Source organism: Maniola jurtina, chromosome Z, assembly GCF_905333055.1.
Source record: "Maniola jurtina chromosome Z, ilManJurt1.1, whole genome shotgun sequence".
Classification (NCBI taxonomy): Eukaryota; Metazoa; Arthropoda; class Insecta; order Lepidoptera; family Nymphalidae; genus Maniola; species Maniola jurtina.
Window position 1 is genome coordinate 916,168 of NC_060058.1, and position 17,988 is coordinate 934,155.

At 37.0% G+C, this 17,988-nt stretch overlaps 1 protein-coding gene across 3 annotated transcripts in view; it reads right to left on the reverse strand.

The window, feature by feature from the left end:
• LOC123880492 (Y+L amino acid transporter 2-like) overlaps window positions 1-17,633 on the reverse strand; it is a 31,655-nt gene extending 14,022 nt beyond the window's left edge. The window contains exons 1-10 of one of the 3 annotated variants that reach the window (XR_006799267.1): window positions 17,014-17,633; window positions 16,582-16,684; window positions 15,046-15,161; window positions 13,642-13,767; window positions 13,018-13,117; window positions 12,382-12,550; window positions 9,023-9,223; window positions 8,382-8,531; window positions 7,839-8,010; window positions 6,042-6,815 (exon numbers count right to left, since the gene is read on the reverse strand). Coding sequence is in view for 2 of the 3 variants with exons in the window: in XM_045928636.1 (XP_045784592.1) it covers window positions 6,754-6,815; window positions 7,839-8,010; window positions 8,382-8,531; window positions 9,023-9,223; window positions 12,382-12,550; window positions 13,018-13,117; window positions 13,642-13,767; window positions 15,046-15,161; window positions 16,582-16,684; window positions 17,014-17,218 (1,404 nt within the window). In the remaining variant the exon portion in view is untranslated. Of the gene's footprint in view, window positions 1-3,361; window positions 6,816-7,838; window positions 8,011-8,381; window positions 8,532-9,022; window positions 9,224-12,381; window positions 12,551-13,017; window positions 13,118-13,641; window positions 13,768-15,045; window positions 15,162-16,581; window positions 16,685-17,013 lie in introns of those variants that run through there. The other 2 variants (XM_045928638.1, XM_045928636.1) reach the window with 2 other exon arrangements.
• Between the last annotated feature and the right edge of the window lie 355 nt (window positions 17,634-17,988).

Genomic DNA, 17,988 nt, shown 5'->3' on the forward strand with positions numbered 1-17,988 from the left:
AATTGTTATTACTAGTTAGTTAATTTGTTTTTAAGCGGTAAGTGGTCACATTAATCACAGTTAAAATAATATATTAACATAATATACAATTTTGTTATAGAGACAAAACGAGCATATCGAAATATCTTTGTATATTTTTTAGACAATTGGATTGCTAATCTTTCTATGTCGCTATATTAGTTTTGTGTTTGTTTGAAAAACGCTTTGGATATAGAAGTATTATAATAAGCTATTTAACAATCACTATTAACAATATACTAAGTTGGTGGAGGGGGTTATTGCGTGACGCAATCTTTATTCACTTGGACGGTTGACTCGGATGGGTTGACTTGGAAAAAAATACTCAATTTGGATTGTTACAATTTTACAGAAGATTATGATTGAGACTGCGTTGCGCAATTGACCTTATTTTACGTGCTATGACTGTACTGCTAGCCGATTACTGACCATCGCAATTTTCATTAGTTGATTTTATGGTGTGCGAATTTTTTTTTCGCGGACTCCTCCGTACTTTTGTGCGGTCGATTGTCTGTCGATGTCTTTGGCTATTTTTCATATACAAAAAGTTTTGTACGGGGTCATTTTAGTCCCGTGTCTGTCGTGCGTAGTTGTACGCGATTTATTTTGACGGACACAAAAGTACCCCGAATGTATGTATATAATGTGCCGCATCGGTGCAGGCTTTCATAGTTAAATATTAAACGGCTCAGTTATTATATTACTATACAAACACTACAATAATAAAGGCAGCTACGGATTCCTGTAAACATACGTCCGAATCAATCGATCTATTCATCGGTAAATTAATGTAACGTTACTTGTCAAATAAGCTTTTTGAAAAGTAACATCGTCGCTAACTTATCGACAGACTAGCCGATGCCTGCGACTTCGTCCTCGTGGATTTGGACTTTCGAAATCCCGTGAGAACTCTGTTATTTTCTGGGATGAAAAGTCTTTGTCACTCTCCAAGTCCTTAACTGTATCCATGCAAAGAACCACGCCGATCCGTTGCTCCGTTGTCAAGTCAGGAGAAACGAACAAAGCAACAAACAAACACACTTTCGCATTTATAAATGGGTAGTGATGAGGTAGATTGATTATTATTAATTCGGCCGATAGCTAACGTAAGATAACTTTAAAGGTTTGTATCACAGTGACAATGTTGCCTTTTCTATACTGTACTATTCTATACGTTACGTACATGGCTGTATTATGTCAGAAACTTTCACGTAAATCCCACTAACAGTAATTTACAAAGATTTTAATATATTTTTATAATACTTATGATAGTGTTTTACGTACACTTCAAGGAAATTTCTAAATATTTTTTCAATTAATTTTTTGATAATAATTTTTAATAATAGGGCTCGGGCGCAAACCTAGAAGACCTAGGTTCGAATCATGAAGGTTCTGGAGTTTTCGATACGTATTTAAAATTATTTAAAGATCATATAAATCGAAATATGTGCGAATAGTAACGTATAGACAAAGCCTAGTATACTTTTTAAGGCACCTATATCTCAATATTTACGAGAACTAGTCATAATGTACACGAGCCTTTAAATGTTTAATAGCAAAAATATTGTTAGTTTTAATTTTCTCAGGCGTCGATCTCACAGCCAACGCTCTTCAGACCTCAGCAACAAAATATGTTGAATAGTAGTGCATTTAACCTGTGCAGAACTTTGTGGCACACTGCTAAGCCTGCGATTAATCTTGCTTGCTTCGGTATTACTCCTGCACCCTTTTGGCACGTTGGCACCCTTGTGACCGAGCTCATTTGACATATATTTCTAATCCATTGAAGTTTTTCTATGAATAATATTTTAATTTCACTCAGTGAAGCAGCAATGAATGACTAACTAATGTCAAATGAGCTCTGTGGCTACCATAGTGCTGATCACTAAACGAATCACCCCTCAGATCGTGGCCAGTGGGATCGACACCTTACAAATTGATGTACAAAACTAATCCCCTACAGTGGCCTTATTACGTTACTAAACAATTTACAGTAAAAGTGTAGTCTGTATCAATCTTATTCACAATTTGTTACGTAGACGATTTACAACAGTTTATTGTAAATAGTGTCCTTAAATTATGATACAATATATTGATTTAAAATTATACAAACTTTGTTTTTTTTCTCGTATTCTTTCCTTGAAATCATCAATCGATTAGCATGTATGCTGGACTTAGGCCACAGAGTAGCGAACAGAGTCAAAGCTTCTAAGAAGCGAGCAAAATTTATAAATATTTTGGTAGGGTTGGCACAGGAGGATACAATTTAATAAACAATAGTTTAACAATAGTTTAATAGTTCAACAATATGGCAAAGTTTGTTTTTGTTGTGATTGCCTAGTTTAAATATCGATCGATAGATCAAAATATCGATTTTGAACGAAATCGGTCAATTTACAAAAAATTACAAAATGGTGCCAACTGTTTTAAATTTTGGTAAGAGTTTCCTGTTTTGTGATCCTAAGGATCCTCAGATATTGATTTTGAACGAAATCGGTACAATAACAAAGAATTTCAAAATGGCGCCGGCTAAATTTTGGTAACAGTTTCCTATTTTGTGATCCCAGGGAGCTCTAAATATCGATTTTGAACGAAATCGGTCAATTAACAAAGAATTTCAAAACGGCGTCGACTTTTTTAAGTTTTGGTAACAGTTTCCTGTTTTGTGATCCTAGGGAGCTCTAATTATATCGATTTTGAACGAAATCGGTCAATTAACAAAGAATTTCAAAATGGCGTCGACTTTTTTAAGTTTTGGTAACAGTTTCCCGTTTTGTGAGCCTAGGGATCCTCAGATATTGATTTTGAACAAAATCTATGACAGTCCAAGAAAATAGATTTTAAACACTATTTAAATTATTATCATTAACATTAAATTAAATGAAAACACGACGCGCGACGTGTACTGCAGCCCCTGAGCTTGAGCACAGGCCGAGCCGGTATAAACCGATTTCTCTCCGTACGCGACGAAGCGCCTGTGCTCACGCACACACGCGCCTCAAGCTTGTAGTAGTGTACCTATCGTAGCGCGCTTGTATGAAGCTTTGACTCTGTTCGCTACTCCTGTGCTTACGCCTTCCCAAGAGCGCGCCACCACACGGTCATAGCTAAGTTTCACACACTTCAAATCATAGTCAAATTTTTTTTTAATAAATACTATTTAATTTAAGAAGTGTCTAGAATTTAAACGATATAAGCGATCGTTCGATAGCAAAAAATTGTACAGCCACCTAATTTGTCCTGTATATAGGAATATTCTAAAACAGTAACAAAATAGGGCTCAAGATGTTATCCTATAGTATCCACGCTGTATTAGTAAGATTAAAAAATTCAAACAAATAAATTATTTTAATAAAAAACTTTATTCAAAAAGCTACAAAAAGTTCATTATATTATATTCAAATCAACAATATTATTCCATACAATTTGTTAAAGTTTAATGGTGCAGACTCATTGCCGTGGAGCGTTGTAACGCGACATGGGACGATCGCAATGTCACATTCTAATGCATTGCATTCTGCAACGCGCACCTATTTGTTGAACGTCGCGTCAGATTGCGTTGCAACCACTGACATCTGCTAATACAAGTACGTTGGACCTTTTTTTGAAGCAATTTGATTTTTGGTATTTACGCTGCTGATAGCAGTTGTGAGCGTCACGTGAGCTCGGAGCTAACTGTTAGTGGTGACACATTTGTCAACAGTGTCCACACGAAGAACATTTGAAACAGTGTCAATTTTGATGTGGTACGCTCGGTGGGACACTTCAAATGGGCACAAAAAATAACTGTCACTTCGTATAGCACACCGCTTCCAGTGTACTTGTGGTGGTTGCAACACACCACTGTACAATAAATAGTGTGTGCACCTTAATTTAGAGACTATACACAAGACATTTTGGAGGGTAGCCAACGCGCATTACATGGGTATTCGAGCCATAGCTCATTGTACTTACGTCTGACGCAATTTTGCACTTGAAAATGTCTGAATAGGCTCTAAGCGCTAACAAAATAGAAATAGCAAGATTTTTATTCGAGTATAAAAAATAATGTGATGATTTTTACAATAATTTCTATTAAATTACCATTAGTAAAATGTTTTTTTTTTTTTTCGTAAAAAGCACCAAATGGGTTAAAGCTATTAATCTACCGACATTAAATATGAATTTAAAACATTTATTTAATAATGTACTAATTTAATACACAAGTACATTATTTTCCACAAAGACAGAATAAACAATTTTAAAGTTGTCAACATTTGCTATAAAATTAACTAAAAAAGAAACTGTAAAATAAGCACAACCGTAAAGCAGTTAACAAAAATCAATAACACTTACACACTAGAAACAATAATAAATAATAATTTAAAAGATTTTTAAAGATCTTAAAATCACTGTAGGCCTTCAACGCAGTTTCTGGCATAAATGCATATTGGTACAGAGCAAAAGCGATGCGACGTGTCTCTCCCATATTTGAAAGATTGCACAAATGCGTAAATTCGTATAATATTTATACGATTAAAATATCACCATCACCCATTGCGGTCCCTCCTCTTGTCAGAATGAGAAAGGTTTAGATATAGTACACCTGGACTATATCTCTTAGTTGGCTGCCGTGGTTCAAATTCAATGGGGACAGACATTTTAGAAAAGACGCGCGTCGCCTCGCTTAGTCTCTGCGTCAATTCGCGTTGAGCCTGACATCTTACAATATTCGAATAAAAAACATTATAGCCTCTATAACTCAAAAGTACTATGCGATTAAAATCGAGATTCAAGCTTTGGCTCGTATGACTTATAATATACAGTAGTATGTGATTATTATTTAAAGAATAAGCGTAATTTTTTTTTAGTTTTCAAATTGTGATTTTTAACAAAATTTATGTAATTTTTGCGTTAAATGTATTCTGTTGTATCTAAACTGAGAGATCTAAGTCTATTGCTGTCCCTTTCCACAGAGAGTATTATGAAAAGGATAGCAATAGATTTAGAACTGTCATTTCAGTCAGAATCAGCCACAATGTACAGTATTTGACAACTAACAATGTTAGTAATTCAACAACAAATTACAAATAGATTATACATAATTATTATTTTAACAATATAACAAACAATATTAACTTCCAGTAATATAGGTATTTTATATAAGTATCATTCAAAATTTTAAAATTTTAAACTATTATCGACCATAAAATTGCTTCACAACCCCTAGGTCGAATATTGTTTGCAGATTATAAAACTAAAAATGTTTCGCTTGCAAAATCTATATTGTGTCTTATGTATCGCATCTAGGGTTTGCTTCAAAAAGCGACATCGGGTGATTAAAAAAAAAACAAAAAAAAAACTGTGTGGTGACGCCCTATGTGTCACGCGGCAGATTCGTCACGAGATACATTTACATGCACGGTGCACCGTACCGCATGAGCTTGATAGACTTATAAAAGTCTGAGCCTTAATGAAATTTTTGTCAAAGAGGGTAAAACAATTTTATGGTCGACTGTACATTTTCGAAACAGTCTTCAGCCTTATATGATTGTATAAGATTCGTGAATGTGATAGCAAACATGATAAAATTATTACTAATCATTATAAAACCAAGTGTTCACTAGCAATAAAATTGCAAAAGTCATCTCTGGCAAGTCACTCGCATTGTTAAACAGACGCGAGAAATTGCTTTTCAACGGCAAAACTTCTTTTTTTTCCTTCTCTATGGCTCTTGTGCAGTTTTGTGTTCATGCCATTGATGTAGAGTAGTAGATAATATAAATGATAGATCACAAACAAAATGATTGCTTTTATAATTCGGGCCGCTTTTGAAGCGTTTAGAGGAGAAAACAACGATTGTTCGTTAGTTTTTGGGAGACTTTCCTTAATCCTTTGTTAGAATTGCAGAAATTAAATAACTGTCAGCTCATTTAGCTGGAATAAGTTGTAACTTTTGTAAAATTTTGGCTGCAATAAACAATTTATTTATTTATTTATTCATTTAATTGCTGACTTATGCAAGTTTTATTGCTAGTGTATACTAAGGGCGACCAATCAACACTGAGCTATGCTGCGCTTGCTCTATCGCTCCTCTTAAATCATAATGAAGATACTAACGAACCCAGCTGCGGTGCGCTTTGTACGGCTGTGCTGTGTTTGAAACAGCAAGAATCATTGGATACATGCTGGCTCGCTCGGCATCGCATTGCCCATCTCACTCAGTCTTCCATCTTACTTGCACTTGTACGCATGCATGTCGCGCTATCGCAGTCACGCAGCACGATGTTGTTCGTTGAAGAAACATAGCACCAGAAAGTTAGCTTAGCTGAGTACAACATAGCGCAGTATAGCTCAATGTTGATTGTTCACCCTTAAGCCCGGTATCCACCTAAGCGGAGCGGAGAGACGTGTTCAATCGATCAATCAAATTTTTTAAAAGATGACGTTTTTTTCCACTGTTGCTCCGCTTAGGTGGAAACTTAAGCTAGGGTTTCCTAGGAAACTAGTTCCGTCACATAAATTGTACTAAAAGCCTGTTTATCTTTGAGCGAACTAAGAGAAACTAAAGTATAATTAAAGTATAATACATTTTACATGCCTATAAAATGTGATTCATCAGAAACGATTAATTGATTTGAATTAAATTAAATAAATTGACACATGATTTAAATTAAAACGAATAAAAATATGAGACTATGGAGAGATTGTGATTGATTAGGAGAATTCAACAAGTTGCGCGTATTATCACTCAATTTATTCTTCCTTATCTTCGACAGCAGACATAAACAGTTTCTGGCACACATGGGTGAATTTAACTGGAACAAACCAGTTTTACACATAAACATTTGTCTGATAGGATGTTTCGGCCGTGGCTGGTTACCACCCTGTCGGCAAAGCCGTGCCGCCAAACAATTTAGCGTTTCGGTACGCTGCCGTGAACTAATAAGAGGAACTGGTTTATTAAAAACTTCCATATCCCTTCCAAGTTAGCCCGCTTCCATCTTAGACTGTATCAGATGTCAGACTGCAGTCAAAGGCTAACTTGTATCAATTAAAAAAATCCTGTTCCTTAAAATACATCATCATCATCTTCACCGGCTCACTACTGCGCACGAGTCTCCTCTCAGAAAGAGAGGGGTTTGATCATAGTCTATATGGTCAAGTGGTCACACATTTGAGAACATTGTGGAGAACCCTCAGACTTGCAGTTTCCTCACGCTTTCCTTCACCGTAAAGCAAGTGATATTTAACGGGTGTAGAACGCTCTTCTGGCATCAGTTTTCCCCTCCAATATGAATATGGGTAGCTTTAAGTCAAGAGTGAATAGGTATCTTCTAGGCAAGCGCGCTCTATCTTAGGCTGATCATCACTTGCCAGCAGGTCTGATTGCAGCCATGCGCTAGTGTGTAAATTTAAAAAACCGGCCAAGTGCGAGTCAGACTCGCGCACCGAGGGTTCCCTACTCCGGTATTTTTCCGACATTTTGCACGATAAATCAAAAATTACTATGCAAAATTTGTTTTTGAATGTACAGGTAAAGCTCTTTTATATGACACCCCACTTGGTATAGTTATCTTACTTTGAAAATTGAAAATAGTGAATATTTGTTCATGAACACATTTTGATTTTATTGTGATGTAACAACAAAATCATGGTTTCCGGATTTTTACCTTTACTTGTGCTATATGACCTATCTACGAGTACCTGCCAAATTTCATGATTATAGGTCAACAAGAAGTGCCCTATAGGTTTTCATGACAGACAAACAGACAGACAAGAAAGTGATCCTAAAAGGGTTTCGTGTTTCTTTTTGAGGTACGGAAACCTAATAAACTCACCAGAGATGTCCCTCACGACCTTGGGCTTGGATTGGACGAGGAGGTAGTACACGGGCACTCCAGCAAGCGTCATCAGGGCGCCGGCCACCACGGCCACGGGCTCGCTCACTATCGGCACCACTAACAGTATCAAACACGTCGTCACGAACACGATCGGCATCCAGAGTGACACCTGAGAATTAACAATGCTCCATGATAACTGGGTCATCCCAGAGCTAGAAGTCAAGACTAAGACTTTTTTTTTCTGGAGTTTCTTTACATTTAGATACCTACTAGTTGGGTACCTAATACAATTTTTATGCTTTATAGATTTTTTTTCAACATTTACATCTAGCCTTACAGGATAGTTCCTAATTCGCCAAGCTAGGACGTTGGGGTCCCAAGGTGCTAGTACGGCGACCTCGCACCGGAGCGCAGCGTTGGAAGACCCCTTACTAGGACGGACGACATCAGACGGCACAAAATCATGGCACGCGGAAGTCCCTACAAGAGGTCTATGTCCAGCAGTGTATGTCTATCGGTTGTTGATGATGATGAACTTACTTTAATAGGCCTAACAAGGACCGGCCTCTTATACCGCAGCCAAAGCACGGCGCTGCAACTGAGCGTGGTGAAGAAGGACTCCACCACGGTGCAATATGTTATGAGAGACGTCAGGTTGTCCGGCACCAACATTATAAGGGATACCAGCATCTGAAAACCATTACGAGGTTTTATATCCATTTCTAGTAATAATTTTATAAAGAGGTAAAGTTTGTAATTTTTTTTGTAAGAAATTCATTTCAATCGTTCCCATGGATATAGGATTTTAAAAATCTCGTAAGAACTCACTGATTTCCGGGAGAAAAATTTTTTTTCGGAAAAAGATATTTTTTAACTCTCTCTCCCAATTATAATAGCAATAAATAGCAGTTAATGATATACTGTCAAAAAATGAGGCACTGGTCAGTTTTAGTTTGTTTTTGTTTTTGGTAATTGTTCCTGTAACCTACCTTTCACTTTTTTTTCTTTTAATTGTTGTACCTTATTATTTGGTTTACTACATAAGTTGTTTAATGGGTGTGAACGTTTCTTTGGAGAAAGTTGTGGTTTGTGTGTTCTATGTGTGTGCTGCCTGGTATTTTATAATAGTACTGTTTGTCTCCATAGTATAAATAAATAAAATAAATAAATAAATAACTCACCAGGAACACGAGCGAAGGCATCGGCGACATACACTTGACGTTGATGTGAGCCAGCAGCTCAGGCATGTGGCCGTTGCGCGCGCCCGCAAAGCACATGCGCGATGACGTCATTATGTGCACCGACAGGCCGCCCAGCACGGCCACCGCGACCAGCGTCGGCATCGCCCACCGCATCCAACCCAGAGCCAACACGGCGAAATCCTAAACACCAGCGCAAACAGATAAGAGTCATTCTACCCTCCTTCTCAGGGTTCCATACCCGAAGGCTGCCAACATGCCGTTATTAGTAGCTCGTTCACACAGGCTGCGTAAGCATAGACGTAGCGCGTACCATTGCGTATGGAGCTGTATGAAACATGGCACACCGCTTGCGTAAAGCGTGGACATATGCGGAACCCGGTCTGTTAGGGGTTTACGTTTCACGTGTACGTGCTTGGTGTTAATCAGCCTTAATTCCAATGTTATACTTGGCTTCATGTTGCAATATTATATACATATTTTATGATGTAAGACATGAATGCAAATAAAGAAAGAATAAAGAATCGTCGCTCGCCCATCCGTCGGTTTGTCAGCGGGCTGCATTTCATGAAATGTAATACGTAGAGACCAATTTCCTTTTTCCATAGTTGTAATTCTCTGTTCATTAGTAAACCTTCATCTTTTCCATATATTGTGGTGTTGTTGGCATAATTTCGTCTAACTTAAAAGAAAATTGGCCTGTCTAAAACTATAGACAGCTTAATAGACGTAAAAGAAATCACACTAATATTATAAAGGCGAAAGTTTGTATGTGTGTGTGTGTGTGTGTGTGTGTGTGTGTGTGTGTGTGTATGTTTGTTACTCCTTCACGCAAAAACTACTGAACGGATTTGGCTAAAATTTAGAATGGAGATAGATAATATCCTGGATTAGCACATAGGCTACTTTTTATCCCGGAAAATCAAAGAGTTCCCACGGGATTTCAAAAAACCTAAATCCACGCGGGCGAAGTCGCGGGCATCGGCTAGTTTATAATAATTTTGAAGAAAAACTTACATCGATACAAAAATCGATAACAGCTCAGACATAAACCAATAGCAAAGAAATACCAGAAAATATTATAGACTTGATGAAACAGCAGAAAAATTTGATAAAAAATAGAAAGAACAGGAAAGATATTAATGAAATAAGTAAAAAAAAAGACACCTCAGACAAAAGAAAGAAAGAAAAAGAGATCAAACTTATCCAAAAATATATAGAAACAACCGGCGCTATTAAAAAAGCATATAGAGAGTTAGATAAAAAAGTACAATGGTAACAAAAGTAAAATAAAGAATAGAAGCAAGTTGGCAATAGAGAGGGGATTATATAAGTAGAGACAAAATTTTACGATTTATATAAATGTGACCAAAACTCTGCCGAAGACACAAACTTGAATAGAGTAGAAGAACCGATACCATGACAGAAGAAGTGTTTAACGCTTTGTCGACGCAGAAAAATAATAAATCTCCAGGCGAAGATGGCATCACAAATGAGCTTCTCAAAGCAGCTGAACCTGCAATTAATAACATCATGTGTATAATTTTCAACGCAATATTACATAGGGAAAAAATACCCATGAATAATAAAACTATTACATAAAAAGGTAACCCTAGCGACAACTATCGTCCTATTAGCTTAACTTCAAATATATACAAAATATTTTCTGACATAATTCTTATAAGAATTGAAAGTTCCTTGGATGAATGCCTTTAGAGCAAGCAGACTTTCGAAGTGGATTTAGCTATTGATCACATTACATAACCTAAACCAAATAATTGAGAAATATAATAAATATAATAAAACTATTTACATAATATTAATCGACTACTCAAAAGCTTTTGACAGTCTAGAACACAGTGAAATATGGAAGGCACTATTCGAGCAAATATTAGTTACCTAATATATTAATATTATAAAAAATATTTATGTAAATAGCACAGCAAAAATCAAACTAGAAAGGGAGAGGAAGTGATTTAAGCTATCGAAAGGAGTAAAGCAGGGAGATCCATTGTCGCCAAAAATATTTAATGCAGTACTAGAGAGCGTGTTTCGAAAATAAACTGGAATGAACAAGGAATAAAAATAGATGGCAAATATCTGAATAATTTGAGATTCGCGGATGATCTAGTATTATTCGCCGAAAACCCTGTTAGAGAAAATGTTAAATGAATTGTTGTATGAAAGCAATAAGGTTGGCCTTGAAATGAAATGAAATTTTATTTATTTGTTGAATATCATGAACCTTGACATTAAAATACAAAAGACAAAAGCAATGACAAACGGAACCAAGAAATGCATCAAAGCAAACAATTTAGAAATAGAATATGTTGATGAATACATTTATCTCTGAGAAATAGTCTCAACGAAAGATTCGATGAAAAAAAAAGTAGAACGACGAACATCAAACGCGTGGAACAGATACTGGATGCTAAAACAAGTAATGAAATTAAAATAAATGCCAATGAAATGCAAACGAAAAGTATTTGATAGCTGTGTACTGCCTACACTAACCTATGGTAGCCAAACCTGGGCCCTGACACAAAAATTAGTGTTAATTAAATAAATTAGTATTATTAATAGGATAAGTCTTTTTAACTATAATCCATACTAATATTAGAAATGCGAAAGTGTGTCTGTCTGTCTGTCTGCTACGTTTTAACGGCCTAACTGCTGAACCGATTGTAATGAAATTTGGTACAGACTTGGGCCACATCCCGGGGAAGGACATAGTCCTTTTACTTTTTAGCTTTTTAGTAAAAGCTAAAAAGTAAAAAAAGTAGACTTTTTAGCTTGGAAAATCAAAGGGTTCCTACGGGATTGAAGAAACCGAAATCCACGGAAGCCACGGGCATCCTCTAGTTAAATATAATTTGCTGTAACGGTGAAAAAAAACATCGTAAGAAACTGGCATGCCTGAGAGTTCTCCATAATGTTCACAAAGGTGTGTGAAGTCTGCCAATCCGCACTTAGCCAGCGTGGTAGACTATGGCCAAAACCCTTCTCACTCTGAGGAGAGACCCGTGCGGTTGAAAACTATGAATCTTTTTTTCTTTCTCTCGTCTGGCTTTACACAGATTAGCCAATGCCAAGTTTATAGTTATTTACAAGTTAGGGAAACTATATTATAAGTTTAGTATGGACTTCGTCTGTGCCGGCGCTCGCCGACACACGCGCGGCGCCCCTTTAGAGCGCTTCCAAGTCAGTTCCACCACCAAGAAACACCAGTGAAACACAATCACCACCACCACTAAAAAAAAACACTCCAAAAAGGCACCGCACGCGCGTCAGCAAACGCCAACACAGACGAAGTCTGAATCATTATTATGCATCGGTCTCACAACAGCAATAGCTTCCGAGGCTCTGACTCCAGCAGGTCCGAGCACTGCCATGTAAGACACGTTCGCCAGTAGGTAGATCGCCGTAACCAGGGGCAACGACAGATAAATCGCTCGCGGCAGATTCACGAACGGATCCCTTAGCTCCTCTGTCATGAAGTTGAGGTAGCTCCTAAAACAATTTTTAAAATTTTTAAGTGAAAAACTTCTTTATTACAGTACTATTTATTTATTTATTTTTAGGGTTCCGTACCTCAAAAGGTAAAACGGAACCCTTATAGGATCATTTTGCTGTCTGTCTGTCTGTCGAGTCTGTCAAGAAAACCTATAGAGTGCTTCCCATTGACCTAGAATCATGAAAGGCAGGAAGGTAGATCTTATAGCAGAAGTAAAGGAAAAGATCCAAAAACAGTAAATTTATGGTTAAAATCATTAAAAAAAATAACTATACTAAGTGGGGTAACATATGAAAGGGCTTTACTTGTACATTCTAAAACAGATTTTTATTTATTTTTATGCATAATAGTTTTTGATTTATCTTGCAAAATGTCAGAAAAAATACCCAAGTACGGTGCGCGAGTCTGACTCGCACTTGGCCGGTTTTTTTAGTCTTTTGAGGATTTCACTTTATGAACTTACCAGCCTGAATAAGAGAAAATTCCCGAGTAAAACGCCACGGACCAGTCGCTGATGGAAGGCTTGGTGCCAGCCCAACCGTCTTCGAAATGTTCAGTGCCTCCTATAACCATACATCTTGATAAGGGTTATGCACATACAGGGTATAATTAGATTTTAGAACTAGGAGTGGACGCCTGTGACGCAGCTGACTGACAGTCTCCTTAAAGAAATAACGTCTCTGACATCATGTCAGGGGAAGCAGCAACACTTGTCAAAATGACAAGTGTTATTAAAGAAACCCCAGTGATAAATGATTCAAAAGCATTTGTAAAAGTTTTTTTGGATTAAAAATATATTTCATTCAATTACATAACAGAGAGAGCGCTATACTAACTTCTTTCTGTTAGAGTATAGCGTAGTATTAGTGCCCGGCAAACAACTTGAGCATTGACGCGATTGGCTGACGAATAGCGCGTGCACGCGATTGGTCGATCAGTGGGCACAAGTGGGCGCGATTGGTTGATACGTTGACTTCCGCTTTCCGGATTCGCCAACTTTCTCCGCTGCTTTAGATCCAAGTTGCTTGCCAGGCACTATAGTTGGTGTGAATCTAAGTTGCTTGCCGTACACAACATTATGAATTACCTCCAGCCATCCAAACAATGCCTCCACCAATAATAATGACTAGTGCAGATATCTTTGTGAACATGAACACATTCTGGACGCGTGTAGTGAACTTTACGTCGTAAGCGTTTATGAAGGTGAGGAAACCTGCAACCGAGATGTATAAAAGTACTATTTAAGGGCGAAGCGAGCGGCCTGCCCGCGAAATTCAAATTTAATTTGGTTTTTCGCAATCAGAATGCCTTAAACCTACGTTGTCGTATTAGTTTACAAATTGCGAAAAACCAAATTAAATTTGAATTTCGCGGGCAAGCCGGTCTCATGCCCCTTAAGGAAGCATTATGATTATAAGGGTTCCGTACCGCAAAAGGAAAAACGGAAGCCTTATAGGATCACTCTGTTGTCGTGTCTGTCAAGAAAACTTATAGGGTACTTCCCGTTGATCTAGAATCATGAAATATGGCAGGTATGTAGGTCTTATAGCAAAGTAAAAGAATAAATTGGAAAACCGTCAATTTGGGGTTACATATTTAAAAATATATTAAAATGTGTTTCAATTTTCGAAGTAAGATAAGTAAAGTAAGATAGCAACTGGGGTATAATATGAAAGGGCTTTACCTGTATATTCTAAAACAGATTTTTATTTATTTTTATGCATAATAGTTTCCGATTTATCGTGCAAAATATATACGTGAGTATGTCTGTTACTTAAAATGGAAATCAATGACGATAGTTGAAACATTCAAATGTTTTATTAAATTAATAATTAATTATTGCCAATAAATAATCTGTGATAGCCTTAGACGGTTAAATAGTCTGCATCCTATTTGGGAACTCAAAGGTTGCTTTATGGCACTCTATTAGGCATGATTGTCATAAAAAAAGCCTAATTATTCAATGATTATTTATTAGGAGCAGACTGATCCAAAAGGTCGCCGTTCAAACCCCCACCATCGCACTATTGTAGTACCCAAACCTAGCAAAAGCTTTACCCTTAGTTGGAGGGGAAATGGAAATGTTAGTCAAATGCCATACTATAATATTATAAATGCGAAAGTGTGTCTGTCTGTCTGGCTGCTACCTTTTCACGTCCCAACAGTTTAACCGATTCTGACGAAATTTGGTACAGGATTACCTTATATCCTGGGGACGGACATAGGCTACTTTTGATCCCGGACAATCAAAGAGTTTCCACAGGATTCCCAAAAAAACCATCGGATTATGAAATTTCGTACCAAGGCAGCTTGCGCCCCTGTCATTGACATAGGCAACTTTTTATCTCGGAAAATCAAACAGTTTCCACAGGATCTTACAAAACCTAAATCCACGCGGACGAAGTCGCAGGCACCCTCTAGTATTCTTTAAAAATAAAACATTATCACGCGGATAGTGTCGCGAACAAATGCCAGTGTGAAATATACTCACAAATAGTGACAGCCGCGATCAATTTCCGACACAGTGGGTCTATTGTACAATTAGGAAATATTGGCTGCAGGATATTACTGGCAAAAGTCAACGACATGATTGCATTGGTACTTGGCCTGAAAAGGAATTAATTCTAATTACTTTAACATTCAAATTTCACAGTTTTTAGAGTTTTAAGGGTTTACCTAAAAAGGAAAAAGGTACCCTTAGCCCTAATTCGCACACGCGTTAAAAAAGCGTTGCGTTAAAACCCGGCGTTGCGCTGACAATACAAAGTGCGCGTTAAAAAAGCGTTGACGTGTGAATAGATACTTGGGAATGCATTTGTTCTATTTGAAACGCTTTTTAACGGACGTTAAAAAAGCTCTGGTGCGAATGAGGCCTTATAGGATCACTTAGTTGCCTGTTTATCGTGTCTGTCAAGTAAAACTGATCGTGTACTTGTTGTTGACATGAAAGGCAGGTAGATAGGTCTTTATAGCACAAATAAAGAAAAAATCCGAAAAGTACAAGTGTAAATTAAAAATTTATAACACCCCCGACAAGTAAAGGTTATAGTAACTAGAAAAGAGCTGATAACTTTCAAACGGCTGAACCGATTTTCTTGGAGTATAGCTAAGAACACTCCCGATTAAGCCACCTTTCAAACAAAAAAAACTAAATTAAAATCGGTTCATTAGTTTAGGAGCTACGATGCCACAGACAGATACACAGATACACACGTCAAACTTACAACACCCCTCTTTTTGGGTTGGGGGTTAAAAACAAATTTGTGTTGATGGCCCTGCTCATCATTAACTTGCAGAGTTGCAGATAAAAGTCTTATAATATCTTGTACTATGGTAAGGAACCCTTCATGTGCGAGGGCAACTCACACTTGACAGGTCTTTTTTCAGAAAACTATACAGCCTAGATGTAGATAGGTTCACAACAAAAATCGAATTTCAGTACAAGTATGTCATTGCAATTCAAGTAAAGTAATTGTAAAACATGCAGCTCAATCTAAAGGTGCAACATGGCAGATTTCACAGCTCATAGGTAAGACACCACATGTCTAGCTGAGATCTGATTTTAACCCCCCATCCAAAAGAGGGGTGTTATAAGTGTGACCTGTGTATCTGTCTGTGGCATTGTAGCTCCTGAACTAATGAACCGATTTTAATTTAGTTTTTTTTTGTTTGAAATGAGGCTTGATCGAGAATGTTCTTAGCTATACTTAATCCAAGAAAATCGGTTCAGCCGTTTGAAAGTTATCAGCTCTTTTCTAGTTACTGAAACTCTCACTTGTTGGGGGTGTTATAAATTTTTAATTTACACTTGTTGTACAATGCAGTAATACAGCTGACGCACCTCGTTTTTCGCGCACTATGAGTGCTCTTTTTGCGTGAAATTGTAAGTAAGAAAATGAATACAGAAAATTTTATATGATTTTACAAATTTGATATGATTCAAAATTCAGAGATTTTCAAATGGACCCAGGAGTGGTTTTCCCTTGTATGCCCGCTATGGAAAGGTTTGTTAACTCTTCATACTTACACAAATACTAAATTAGCATCCCAGAGGTATAAAAATGCAGGCAATGATCCATATGCTTCATTGATATAATGATAATCTCCTCCACTTTGTGCCAGGGTTGTGCCTGCGAAATGAGTCAGTTGTATACAAGTATGTAATATTACCCACTCTTCTCTGGTTACCCACATAGCTGGGGCCTTACACTAACTAAACTGACATTTCTTAAAAAGAAAAGAAAGAAATGATATCCATTCTAATATTATCATTAAGAAAATGTGTTTGTTCATATTTGCTAGCTTTTGACAGCCTATCAGTTTAACCAATTATAACAAAATTTGGTAGATTGTTTGCACCCTGGGGAAGAACATAGGCTACTTTTGGTCCCATTGGAAAATCAAAAAGCATAAACATAATATTCCGGCAGATTTTATTTAAGAAATTAATTTTATTTACCTAATTCAGCATATGATAGAGCTCCAAGCGTGGCCAGCACTCCGCAAGCTGCCCACACGGACAAAGCTCCCCATACTGATCCAGTTTTTTCTATTACTTCTCTGGGCGATATAAAAATACCACTACCGAAAATTATCCCGAGTATTATAGCGACCCCTTCCAGTAGACCTAGCTGCTTCCTCATTTTCACTCTTTCCTCACACATATTGAGTTCAATTCAAACTGGTCGATGTAAAAACCTTTCTGTTCAGTGAAAACGAAAGAAGACAAAGGTGGAAAACTCAACAGTTGACACGCTCTAGAATCTATATGAAAATCCGACTGAACTCACAGATCACTATACTATACTAACAAAAACCATTGACCCTTCACAATATAAATATAAGCAGCGATATATTAAAAGTCATAATATTATGGGCATACCTAACCTAACCATAACCTAATATTAGTTATTAATAATACTGGACCATCGATGTACTGGACTAATCAATTAATTTCACATTTAAATTGTCTTGAGATTTTTTTCCGGAGTCCGAGCTTAACAGTAATACTTTTAGCTATATTTAAGAAATATATTATTTAATTTAAATTTTGTCTCTTTTGGCTGAAGATTATCGGCAATCGGCATCATCAAAGAATATACTACTCGGCATCATATATATACTATCTCTATGTATAGGTAGGTACCTATAACGTAGTGTCTAGTGATTACATACTCTTTGTAGGTACCTACGAATTACCATCAAACAATGTAAAGCCAGACGAGAAAAAAAAATCATCAAACAAAGAGTATGTAACCAGTGCCAGATTAACCACGTAGCAAGAGTAGCAATTGCTCCGGGCCCCGCGCGAAAGGGGGCCCCGCATATTCAAACCCACTCATATCTGCCTGAGCGTAATTTTTTGAGTAAAACTTATTAAGATGTGGTATGTTGAATGTTATCAAGATGTGGTATGTATATTTTTTTGATGTCA